This window comes from Hemiscyllium ocellatum, chromosome 7 (genome assembly GCF_020745735.1).
Source record: "Hemiscyllium ocellatum isolate sHemOce1 chromosome 7, sHemOce1.pat.X.cur, whole genome shotgun sequence".
In the NCBI taxonomy this organism is placed as follows: Eukaryota; Metazoa; Chordata; class Chondrichthyes; order Orectolobiformes; family Hemiscylliidae; genus Hemiscyllium; species Hemiscyllium ocellatum.
This window is the reverse complement of record NC_083407.1, coordinates 46,435,112-46,448,854: the sequence shown is the minus strand read 5'-3', so window position 1 is coordinate 46,448,854 and position 13,743 is coordinate 46,435,112. Positions and strand designations below refer to the sequence as shown.

The 13,743-nt window shown below is 41.6% G+C and overlaps 1 protein-coding gene across 1 annotated transcript in view; it reads right to left on the bottom strand.

Moving 5' to 3' along the window:
* osbpl11 (oxysterol binding protein-like 11) overlaps nucleotides 1-13,207 on the bottom strand; it is an 80,688-nt gene extending 67,481 nt beyond the window's left edge. The window contains exon 1 of the mRNA XM_060827157.1: nucleotides 12,904-13,207. Within this exon, the coding sequence (XP_060683140.1) occupies nucleotides 12,904-13,022 (119 nt within the window). The 5' untranslated portion in view covers nucleotides 13,023-13,207. The remainder of the gene's footprint in view (nucleotides 1-12,903) is intronic.
* Between the last annotated feature and the right edge of the window lie 536 nt (nucleotides 13,208-13,743).

The window sequence follows — 13,743 nt, the reverse complement described above, 5'->3', positions numbered from 1 at the left end:
CAGTAGGGGACAGGGAGCTCTGCATTTGATGCTGTAGTGCTTAACATGAAGGAACTCCGAGGGAGCAGTGGCTGTGACAAGATAGAATCCATCCCTGTGTTGTGGGGGAGAAACTGGAATCAGATTTAACTGCATTACAATTGAATAAAGGTAACTACAAAGACATGAGGAAGGAGATGGCCAGAGTTGACTGGAAGGGGAATTTACCAGAAAAGATAGTAGCCCAGCAATGGTAGGAGTTTGAGGGCAATTCGGGAGATCAGCAGAAATTCATCCCAAGGAAGAAGAAACACACCAAGGGGAGGGCAAGACAACAGAAGGCAGGGAGAGCATAACAGCAAAAGAAAAAGCATACAATGTGGTGAAGACTAGTGGGAAACCAGAGGGTTGGAAAGCCTTTAAATACCAGCAGAGGATAACTAAAAAAATGTAATAAGGGGCGAGTTGATGAAATAGGAAGGTAAGTTAGCTAGTAGTTTAAAAAAGATTGCAAGAACTTTTTTAAAGATATATGAAAGGTAAGATGCGCAAGAGTGGACATTGGCCTGCCGGAAAGTAAGACTGGAGAAGTAGTAATGTGGAACAAAGAAATGGTACTGAATAGGTACTTCGCCTCAATTTTCACAGTGGAATAAACCAGCAGCATATCACAGCTTCAAGAAGAGTCAGCAGGCAAGGTCACGTGTAGTGGCCATCATTAAGGAGATGATGTTGGGGAAACTGAGAAGTCTGAAGGGGGACAAATCACGTGAACTAGATGGACTACACCCCAAAGTTCTGAAGGTGCTAGGTAAGGTGATTGTGGAGACATTGGTAGTGATCTTTCAGGAATCACTGGAGTCAGGAAGGGCCCCAAAAGAATGGAAAGAGGCTTTTTAAGGAACTAAGGAAGATGGAATACAGGAAACTATAGGTTGGTTAGCCTGACCTCTGTCAAGATTTGAGTCCATTATTCAGGATATGATTTCTGAGTACATGAAAGTGCATGGTAAAATAGGACTACATCAGTAGAGCTTCATCAAGGGTAAGTCATGCCTGACAAATTTGTTAGAATTCTTTTAGGTGGTAGCAAGCAAGTTAGACAAAGGAGAGCCAGTGGATCAAATTAATTTGGATTTGACAAGGTGCTGCACAGGAAGCTGCTAAACAGGATGGGAGTCTATGGTGTCTGCTGCAAGGTACTGGCACGCATAGAGGATTGGTCGACTGGCAGACGGGATTTCTTTTCAGGATGACACCCACTGACTTGTGAAGCTCTGTAGGAGTCAGTGTGGGGACCAAACAGGGTGGTGAGGTAGGGATGTGAACACAAGTAGAAGGTATGATCTGGTTGGTCGATGGGAAGAATGAGTCCGGTTGATAGCTGGAAGGAAAGGGTGGTCAGAGGAATGGAAGGGAAGGGGCTGTGAAGACACCAACCCCAACCTCACCAAGGACATCTTCTCCCCAGCCCTCTCTTCCTTCCCTTTCCAGATCTTTGGTTCATGCCACTCTCCCCACCAACCCCCCCAAAGCCCTGGTACTTTCCCCTGCAACCATAAAAGACACAAAACTTGCCAGCACACCACCTCCCTCTCCTCCATCCAAGTCCCCAAGCAGTCCTTCCACATGAGATAGAGGTTAAATTGCCTCTCCTCCAACCTAGTTTACATACCACTGTATGCAGTGCTCCTGATGTGGTCTTCTCTACATTGGGGAGAACAAACGTAAACTCAGGGCACGTTTCGCCGAGCATCTCAGCCAGGCCCGCAGAGGCTGACCTGACAGCCCAGTTACCTCCCATTTTAATTCCCCTTCCCACGCCCTTCAGATATGACCATTCTTGGCTTCCTGCATTGCCACAGCAAATCAGACCACAAATTAGAGGAACAACAGCTCATCTTCTGCCTCACCAACCTACAGCCCGGAGGACTCAACTTGAAATAATCTCCCTTCTCTTCCCTTTCATTCCATTCCTCTGACCAACCACTCATTCCTCCCATCAACCAACCAGGTCATACCCTCTACCTGGATTCACCAATCGCTACCTCACAACCTTGCATGTCGCACCCCCTTTATCTGCAGCTCCCCTTACACCCACCGCCAATCCTGAAGAAGAGTTACACCCGAAATGGTGATTCTCCACCACCTGATCTGTCTGGCTTGATGTGTTCGTCCAGCCTCCTGCTTGTCTACCTTATTTTCCAAATGCAGCCAGGTTTCAGAAATTTGGGAATCCTAGTTCAGAATTGTCGAAGTGAATGTGCAGGTCAGTTATCAGCTAGTTAAGGCAAATACAGGGTTTGCATTCATTTCAAGAGGACTAGAATACAGGAGCAGAGATGTATAGCTGAGCCACATAAGGTTCTAGCCAGTCCACATTTGGAATACTGTGAACAATTTTAGGCGCTGAAGGATGTGTGGCTTCGGAGGGATTCAAGACGAGGTTTACAAGAATGATCCTGGGATGAAGGACTTGTCACACTAGAAGTTGTTGAGGATTCTGGATCTGCACTTCAGTTTAGAAGGATGAAGGGGGGATTATTGAAAATTACAGGATACAGAAAGGCCTGATAGAGTGAATGTGGAGAAGATGTTTCCACCCGGAGGAGAGATTAGGATCGAGAGCACAGCTCAGAATGAAGGGACCATACTTTAGAACGGAGATAACAGCAGTTTCTTCAGCCAGTGGGCCGTGATTCGTGGCACTTATTACCACTGAAGGTTATGGAGGCCAAGTCATTGAGTGTATTTAAGACAAAAGTAGATAACTTTTTGATTAGTAAAGGGATCAAGTGTTACAGGGAGAAGGCAGGAATATGGGGCTGAGAAATATATCAGCCAAAATTGAAAGGCGAAGCAGACTCAAGGGCCGAATTACCCAATTATGCTCCTATACCTTATGGTGGTCTCAGTTCTTTTCGCTGAATCATACACGAGTTGCAGAACTCTTGTAACTATCCTTCCATTCTACGATCAAGTGTACTCATTCAAAACTTTGTTTCACGTAACCTTGCAATTGTTTGCTTCCCAGATCTTGCTCTATTTTACAAACATCATCAGTGCTTTCAAGTTGCAGCATGACATCACTTCACCCCTATCCTGGAACCTCCTCCAGCCTCTTAATCTTTCAATGTCTGCGTTTATCCAATTCTGGCATCTACAATTTTAACTGTCCTGCCACTAATGGCCATGCTCTAAACTTTCTACCGATCCAATTTTCTCTTCTAAGATGCTTTATAAACCTGCTTTTTTGACTAAACCTTTGGTCGGCTACCTGTGTGTAGTTTACACATTCTCCGCACATCTGTGTGGGTTTCCTCCGTGTGTTTAGATTTCCTCCCACAGTCCAAAGATGAACAGGTCAGGTGAATTGGCCATGCTAAATTGCCAATAGTGTTAGGTGCATTAGTCAGGGGTAAATGTAGGGTAGGGGAATGATCTGGGTGGGTTACTCTTTGGAGGATAGGAGTGGATTCGTTGGGCCAAATGGCCTGTTTCCATACTGTAGGGAATCTAATCTGGTAAAGATAGCAGCCATTTTGCTGAAAGTATTTCCTCTCCAAAAAAATCGTAGCATCTTGCTATCTAATTCCTCATTCAAATTCATTAAAGGGCTTGAAATTTGTATTCAGATGTTGCACACACAAACTAAGTTCACCATGACATTTCCTGAGCTTGCTATCATGACAAAAGTCTCAGACATTTGCTTGTGTTTTGGTGAGAACCATCTTTTGTGTGCTAGAACGTCACACAAGCAATCATCTGAAGATCCCAAAACTTATCTGGTTTATGTCTTAAAGAATTAAATTAAACTATTTGCCAGAAGTGTTTTGTGTTCCCCAAACTGAATTGCAGCAGAAAAAAAAATGCAATGCCTCCTTTACCAATATGGGTGTGCACGCATATTTGGATTATTCAGAGGGGTAAACATTTATAGTTTCATACCATAAAAGAAGTATCAGCCAGTTTTGCATCTTGGCTTTGTTCCATAATATATCAATAATTTTACTTATGTTAAAGCCTGGACGAGGGACCTTTTCATTTCAAGCCTGATATCAAGCTAGCACACAACTGACCATATTCAGGACCAGAGTTTAGATCAAAGTGGTGCTGGAAAAGCACAGCAGGTCAGGCAGCATCCGAGGAACAGGAAAGTTGACGTTTCTGACAAAAGCTCTTCATCTGCACCGCATCTGCATTCCTCACTTTTGCCATATTGGTGGAACTAGAGAAAGACAGTGCATTTCTTCCATCTTAGTCAGAACAAACCTTAATGTAGTGAAGTCTCAACTGTATTGCAAGGAACAACAACAGCAAATTAACTAACACAGAGCATGGTTCCAGAAACAATGGTAGTCAGATAATCTGATTCTAGGATGCTGGTTGGGGATGCAAGGTGGTTAGGAAATCACAACAACAACAGGATCTTTAGACAATATGTGCAGGAATAGGCAATGGGCCCTTCGAGCAAGCACCACCATTCATTATGATCATGGCTGATCATCCACAATCAGCATTCTGTTCCTGCCTTATCCCCATAACCCTCAATTCCATTACCGTTAAGAGCTCTATCCATCTCTTTTGTGAAAGTATCCAGAGACTTGGCCTCCACTGCCTTCTGGGGCAGAGCATTCAATATATCCACCACTCTCTGGATGAAGAGGTTTCTCCTCAACTCTATTCTAAATGACCTACTGCTTATTTTTAAGTAATGCGATTTTAGTTTAAACTTTAGTTTTCCAGCTGAAAATGGGAGGCATCTCTGACAGATCAATAACAAAAAAATGCTGGAGATCATAGTGGGTCAGCTAGATCCATTGGGAGAAAGCAAGCTAACAGACAGATTTCAGCACCTGCAGTAACTTGCTCTGACAGCTCAACACTCCTTCAGCACTGCATTCGATGCCAACTTTGATTATGCGTTTGAATCCTTACAGTGGAACTTGCATTCACAATTTTCTGAATCAGAGTGTCAGAAACAGCAATGACTTCATAACTCGTGCATGAGTGTGGTATGAACATATTAACTTATGATCAAAAAAGAGGGGATATAAAAACAAGCTTTCTCTTCTCTTTATCGCTACCTTGTTTTCTGTAAACGTCTGGCTCACTAAGAAACTTCTACAAAGGAAATAATGTTTGGTATGTAAAAGATAAGCACATGAACAAAACAAAAACAAACTATGCCTAGACGCTCAAATATGCATTATCAAACTCTGCAAAATCAGCAAATCAACCACCGTTAAAACACAGAACAGTAACAAAATCAGAACTGTTTTCAATTTGCCCCAAATAACTTCAAGTCCCCTGAATACTTAATCAATAGTACATCCTCATTCTATTTCCTACTAACAAGAGCCTCTCCCTAAATGTTTCTGGTTACCTTTTGTCTCTTTAGTCCTTTTCACCATGGTCATAACTTTTAGTTTCTTCCATGTATTTGTAAATCCCCCAAGCATGTCACATCAATTACATTTTGATCCATTTTTAACATGGCTGCATCACCAATTACTAAAACATTCAATCATATTATTAAAAAGTTTTCACTATCAGAGTTTGCCTTTTGCTCCAAAATACTGACCTTGTCAAACTAGTATAATTCAAACAACCTGAAAAATATGGCAGCTTGCCTCAGTCAATGGCTCTCTCACTGCAACAGATGATTTTCAGTTTTACTCTTGTTTTAAAAGAATGGAACGCAGTTTAAGTTGCCATTCCTCTCCCAAGATATTGTTACCTTTAAAATCTATGCCCATCTTTCCCACAACTCCGATTAAGTTTTCATCAGTCCAACATCCTGACAAAAAAAAAATTGCCATCATTTAGAACTCATAGATCTGTCGGAACACAACTTCTGCTCCTTTTGACTAAAACACCTTCTCTAATCCCTTTCCTCCACTGTACAAACTTATTCAGATTGCCTTTGTCAAGTTCCATTCTTTTGACCTCTAAACCTTCATAGACTTGATGTCAGCTTCAATATGCACTCTCTCCCTACTTCCAGCTCTAAAACAAAGCTTTGACTCTTCCTCAACCCACCTGCTACTTTAACTTTCATCCACGGCTTTTCTTCTCCGGGCTCAAAAACTGCAATTCTTGCAAAGTCACCTTCCACAAACTTTAACTCAGCCAAAGTTTAATTATCTATCCTACATCAAGACTGGTTTCCCAATACAGCAATGACTTCTAGAACCCCCATAGTTCAAATTCAAAATTTTCATCTTTCTATTTAAATCCCATTATGGATTTGTCCTTCAGTCCGACCCTACATTCCTCCCTTCTGTGCTCTGTTTTTTGTATTCTCTTGTTTTGTGTTTTCCTTAGCATGCCATTAGAGAAGTCTAAGCTTTAGAAATCCTTTTCATTTTATCATGTGCGCCTCAGTCAGATTCTCCTAAAAATGCCCTATTTCAGAAAAGGGACTATAATTTCAAAAAAAGCATTACATTTGCTGCAAAGTACTTTGAAATACACAGGTTGTGAAAGGCATTACATTAATGCAGCCACTTCTTACCCAACCTCCCAATACTTTACAAAACATTTTCAACTGCGGATGCTGGAAATCAGAAACTCAGTCCTTGTTAGTTTACTGATTAGTATCTCTGCCTGTCCCACAGGAGACTGGGGTTCAATTCCTCCACAGAGAGGAGTTAACATTTGGAGCTACACAATGGTTCAGTGTTTAGCACAGTTGCCTCATGGCACCATGGACCAGGCTTGATTCCATCTCTGGTGACTGTGCGGAATTTGCACATTCTTCCTGTGTCTGCATGGTTCTCCTCTGTGCGCTCTGGTTTCTTCCCACAGTCCAAAGATGTGCAGGTTAGGTGGATTAGCCATAATAAATTGCCTCTAGTGTCCTCGAATGTGCAAGCTATAGGGTAGGGGGATGGGACTGGTTGGGTAACTCTTCAGCAGGTCTGATCTGCTTCCACACTGAAGGGATCCTATGATGTTATATGCTGGCAATACATAATTCAATCAAAGACATCTAAGATTAATTTATTCCATTATGGATAAGTTAAAATTTATTCAAACAGACATTTAAGATTAAATTGCATGATTATTATAAATGAAAAGTAGAAATTCTATTCCTATTTAAGACTTAATTAATCACCAGTGACTTGGCCTTTGAAATGGTAGAATAAAATATTGGTGATTCCCCATATAACCTCTAATTTCAAATGAAATTATTACTGCGGTTTTTTTGATAAGTAACATTATTTCCATTATCTATCTTCCAAAAACAAACCAAAGCTTTGCAAACAGCATATAAAAGTTTAACAGTTGGAAATTAAAGTTTAAATTATGGTCTTGTTAACAATCAGCACAACCAAGGGTTTTATTCTGCATTTTTAACTCACCATCCTTCTCTCTGCATTATTAGACATGAACATTGATAGATACATTACAAATAGATCATAATATTGTGGTCAGTAGGAAGAATCTTCACAATCCTTCAGGTATCAAGAAAGGGGAATGAAAGCTAGTTAATGCCCAGCTTCAAAAGCATTTAAATTCAAAACTTGAAAAGGTATTTTTCTCCTTTTCCTCTTTGTAGAGATTCTACAGTAAACAATCCATAGTCCAACATAAAACATACAATGGGGAGGGTTTAAATCACTAACATGCACAATGCATAGTCATAAACAAACATCTTCTTGAATTCAATGAACAAAACATCTTGTTAAAAGATTAAATGGGAATGTCTCTCTTGACAATCATGTAATACAGAGACTGAGGGTATGAGCAGGTGGGGAAACAGTTAAATTTTGAGTTCTGTGAAACAAAAGGTTCAGCTGAGCATGACTCAGATCAGATAAGAACTTGCAGTTGACAATGGGGCTAGAGGCAAGAGTAATGGATTAACAAGGTGGAAAAGCATTCATTATGTCAAGCCATTTAACAATATTGGAAGCATTTGGTACGTAAGGTCAGTTTAACAAGGTGAAAAGTATTAATTATGTGCGGGAGCGTACTGGGCCCATAATCCAGAGGTCAATGGATTGAAATCCTCTGCTATTGCTCAATGTTTCCTTAAGCAGCTTTCGTTTGTAACTGTATCTTACCTTTGCATGTGCTTCCTGAGTGTCCAAATAACATGTATCATACCAATGCACTCGCCAAATTCACACAGTTGAAGTGACGGTGGCTTGGTGGCTCACAGCGCCAGGGACCCAGGTTCGATTCCAACCTTGGGCGACTGTCTGTGTGGAGTTTGCACATTCTCCCCGTGTCTGCGTGGGTTTCCTCTGGGTGCTCTGGTTTCCTCACAGTCCAAAGAAGTGCAGGTTAGGTGAATTGGCCAAGCTAAATTGCCCATAGTGTTAGGTGTTTTAGTCAGGGGTGATTATAGGGGAAATGGGTCTGGGTGGGTTGTTCTTCAGAGGGTCAGTGTGGACTGGTTGGGCTGAAGGGCCTGTTTCCACACTGTAGGGAATCTAATCTAATCTAATCCTGGGGACTTGTTATGCAGACGATTTTCTGACTCAGTGATTCACCAACACAATGCAGGGCATTAGTATCTGCATTATCTCAGGGGATGATCTCGTCCTGCCATTGTACCTGGGGTAACTTATGACTGTAACTGGGTTGTCGAGTGGTATGTGACTGTGGGGAGTGGCCAGAGTATCTGTAAGCATGGCCAACCAACCTCGATAGAGAGGATGTGTTTTCTTTGTTCAGGGTCTCACTTTGACACAACCTCACACGCCTGCGGTGGGGGGGGGGGGGGGGGGGGTGGTTGCCAGCTTGTCCGAGCTTTACTAAACTTTTAGCTGTTTGCAGAAGTTGGTATTTGCGAAACTTCAGAAAATCTAACAAAAGCTACTTTCACCTTATACAATAGCATTCAAACATGAATTGCAAAACACAGAAAACATGTTTTTGAAAACCCCTTTGGTTATGGATGGGAAATGAAAATTAATTTAAAATAACATTACTCAGTTTCTGATGTTTCTAAGTTCTCAATTTGAAACTGAACACCAAAGATGACAACTTTTCACAAATTCCCTTTCTCAAATTCAGATTACAAACACTATTAATTGTGGAAAGGGGTACTTTTATTGCCACAACCCATAGAAAATTTCTTAAACAGTCAATGGAAGAAAAAGAAACAGGTGAGATTCAAAAGAAATAAAAGCAACTGGCACTATGCTGCATCAGCAAAGACAAGCCAGGACAATAAAATGGCAAACTGAGGTAACACATCATAAAGCTAATTATTAGCCAAATTTGGATTTTTCTTTAGAATGAGATAACAAGAGTCCCCACAATATTGGTACAGGAAAATATTTGCCTTGATATTTCATCATCTAGGGAGACAGTGGCTGGACGAATAATCTAGAGATAAACACAGAAAATGCTGGAGAAACTCAGCAGGTCTGGCAGAATCTGTGAAAAGAAGCATAGTGTTTACATTTCACATGTTATGACTCTTCGTTAGGTCAAAGGCTGTCATTATACTCAAAATATGAACTCTCTTTCTCTCCACAGATGCTGCCACACTGAACATTTGCTGTATTTATTTCAGATTTCCAGTATCCCTAATATTTTGGTTTAGTATGCAGGTAGTACTCTAATTTCTGCACAACAGAAGGTGGAATTTTCATAAAGAAAAATTGGAATTAAGTCTGATGGTGACCACAAAACCATGGTCATAAAAGCCCATCTGGTTTAATAAAATCCTTTAATGAAACAGCCATCTTTACCTGGTCTGGCTTACATATGGCTAAAGCCCTACAACAATGTTTTTCTCTTAATTGCGCTTTGAAATGGTGGGCAAGACACTTAGTTGCATCAAAATGGTCAAAACAAAGGAATGAAATTGGACAAACCAGCTGATACTGACCGAGGTACCAGAAAAAGCAACCTCAGCTTTGTTGATCCTGCAAAGTGTGGGCTTATCCCATAACAGGGAGGGAGAGGGAGGGAGAGCTGTCCAAGTGTGCAGTCAAACAATAGTGTGGTAGTATAGTCATCACTCAAGGTATCATATATACAAATCACATCTCAGACAACCCCATTAGGAGTCCCTTGGGTATTGTCTATCCAAATGGAAGAACAGATTCAGCAGAGGTGGCGATAGAGTGGTACTCGGTCAGCAATGAATTGTTCTAGTCCTCAACATTAAAGACTCCAGACCCTATGACGTACTGTGAAATTACCATCTCCAATAAGAGAGTATTCAACCATCAGCTTTTGATGCTCAACAGCAACACCATCACTAAATCTTCCACCATCAACATTCTAGAAGTTACTATTGAGCACATTCTGAAATGGACTCACCACAAACACAGTGGTTGCAAGAGCAAATCAAAGGCTAGGATCCTACAGAGAGTAGCTCACCTCCTGACCACTAAAGCCTGTCCACCGTCTCGAAAGCAAAAGTCAAGAGCACGATGGAATAACACTCCCCAGTGGCCTGGATGAATGCAGCTCCAACCATACTCAAGAAGCTCAACACTATCCAAAACAAAGCCGCCACTTAATTACCTCAATCCTCAAATAATCACCCCCTGCACCACCAAAGCTCTGTAGCAGCAGTGTGTACTGTCTATAAGATGCACTGCAGAAATTCACCGAATAACTTTGGATAGCACCTTCCAAACCCATGACCACTTCCAGCAAGGCGGCTAATGGCAGCAGACACATGGGAACACCACCACGTACAAATTCTCCTCCAAGCCACTCCCCACACCTTTTCTTCATTGCCATTGGTCAAAATCTTAAAACTCCCTTCCTTAATGGCATTGTGGATCTGCCCATGCCAAATGTATGGCAGTGGTTCATGAAGGCAGCTCATCACCACCTACTCAAGGACAGCAAGGGTAAGCAATAAATGCTGGCCTGACCAGCGCACCTATACCCAAAGAATGAAGAGACAGTCATGCCAAGGAAAGCTCCTGCTGATCACCACCTAGCACCTCTCCTTGGCTGATGAATCAGTACTTCTTCATTCTGCACACCACTTGAAAGAATTACAATGAGTGGCAAAGGTGTAAAATATACTCTGGGGATGGAGGAGTTCAATACCATCACCAAGAATGACAAAGCTTAATCCTAAAGGACTGGTTCTGCAGCAAGGTGAGGGTACCAGAATAGAAAACTCTACTTCAGCAATCTACTTGTCACATACATCTGTTCATTACAATCTCAGTAACAGCTACAATAATGAAGTCCTTCTGGAGATGAAGTCCTGCCTTTACACTGACCATGACAAGTCTTAAGACTTTCTCAACCATACCTGGCATCATACTGGCTGTCATTACCAAAGTGCTAAATAAGTCAGATTTTGAACAGATCTAGCATCTCAAAACTGGACATTTATGAGGCACTGTGAATCATGAGTATGTTAATGGTCAGGCAGTGAGAACACATTAAGTTTTGTTTTCACTTCAGTTCAGAACACACCAGTGTTTCAATTGAGAAGAATCAAAAGTTAAGACGCAAACTTGAGTTTGTCATTTACTCAGTTTTTCAGCTCACACAGAACGAGTCATGAAGCAGCAGTGTTTTTTCTAGTTTATGAAGTTTATCATAGCAATAAAGTTTGAGACAGAAATCTGCAGGTTGTTGGAGTTGAAAAACCTCATGGCATCAGACTTTGAGGGGAAAAGTAACATTGTAAATTCAAGAAAATAAAACCAGGAGGAATCAGTTCAAGTTGAAAATTGATACAGAGGTATAGTTTCTCTGGACTTGATTGTCTGTAATAAATAATGGCAGGGAACAATTTAAAATATTATTTTATATATTTGCGTTGTAAATGTTTCTGCTCTGCTACAAAAACCTTAAGCCTGAAGAAACCCAATTTTCTTTCCATTAGTAGCTGCCATAAACTGTCACCCTTAACCAAAAAGCCAAAAACTTTGTAAGTGTGAATCAGCCACTGTACTTTCTGCATGTATCTGAAGGAGAATCAAAGAGCAGCTCATCGTGACAAGACAAAAGCACCAGTGAACCATGGGATCAGTGACCTTTGAAATACCTTCCTAGTCTTTCCATCGACCTTTCAAAATTCTGTTTTTTCTTCATCTATGTCAGCGCCAGTTTATAGAAGGAGTTATAGTTTTACCTAGTGGAGTTAAATGTTGACAGTTCATAATTGTTTATCTGTAGTTAGAATCTGTCCTGTGGCTTCTGTCAACCCCACCTAGTTATCCCAATGATGTAGCAGAGTTAAGATGTCTCTAAATATGTGTACATGCACACAAAGAATGAGAGAAAAAACATTTTTTGCATCATAAATTTATGTTGCTATAAACATCAACATCATGTGAATGTGAATATGACAAACCACCATGTTAACTAAACAAACAAGAAAAAATAAAACAAACATGATTTACCAAGCTTGACTTGATAGTGGGATTGACTTGTGTGGCAGTGCCATTAGCTGGGATAGATCGCATAATTGTCTGTCACATCCGAATTATAATAAATACAAAAATTACACAAATTTCTTGCAAAGCCTGCACATTCCAGAATTCAATTTCAAATAAACAATTTTCCAACTTAGCCCTAAACACTAAGTTTATTAACAGCACTGAAAAAAAAGCAAAATATTGATGCAGCGCTGTGACTTGTTTGATCATTTTTCCTATTAATTGTGCTGGAACTCTTACCACCCCCAATGTATAAACTGCTCTAATCAACCTCAACTCCAATCCAGTCAGTACTTTTCAACTTCAGGCCCTCCAGTAGATTCCTCTGTCTTAAACTGTAACCAAGTGGAGTTACTATATAACCCAAAATAGTCTTTCCAAACAATACAGTGAGTTTCTATCAGTGAATGAAACAGCGATGTTGTTCGGTTCACATACAAAGGAGAGTTCACCTCTCATGACACTGAACTACCTTCGATCGTGAAGGGCCCCTGCGCCCTGACGGGGCTCCCCCGCTTTTCCAACCACCTGGACGTACCTGTACTGCCAGCCCTTTCCTCTTCCCAAGAGTTTGTGGACAGGCGCTTCTGCTTTCACATCAGCTTCAGGCACTTTCATGGAGGTAGAAGCTGGAACTGTCACGTCTCCTCCTTGCATCGTCGAGCGGCTGCAGCTCCCAGCCGGGAGCTGTGGGTTTCCAGTCAGGGCGGGTGAGGGAGCAGGTCGGGGGGAGTGGAAGGAGAGTCGCTGGATGGCGGCGGCCCCTGTTACACGCTGCAGTATAACAATGAGCAGAGAACCCCTTCCCACATTGTAACCCGCCGGACTAACCCGGAAGCCGTCCGAGGGCCGGAAACCACTTGACGAGCGGAACGTCTGCTCGCCGCCCCAACCCGCAACACCGAACACATCACAATGACCATCTGAAATGACGTCGCTTCTCAACAATCCCTTCCGGGTTGTTGTTGGTGTTATGCCGCCATGTTTGTGCAGGGCATAGCCAACAGCTAACGCCTCATGTGCAGAAAGATGTCGCTCATCTGCTTCTGTCCGAAATACATTAACTCCTTTTCTACGCTCTCCTTACTCCTTTCACCACAGAGACTGAAGTTGATTATCTTCAAATCCCTTCATGTTCTCCAGTGCTTCCTATTCTGTCAATATACTGGATACTTTCCTCAAGATGAAACTTGATGTCTTGGAAACAAAGGTTTTCCTTGATTCGAAACATAAAAATGCTTGGACCATATTCTTTGTCTGGATGCAGACCTTTTCTATATCTTGTACCACTCGGGCTTTACTCCATATTACTTCTTGAAGATCCCCTTAAACTTGAGCTCATATGGTCATAGTGGAGTCTCATCTGTCCACTGTACTT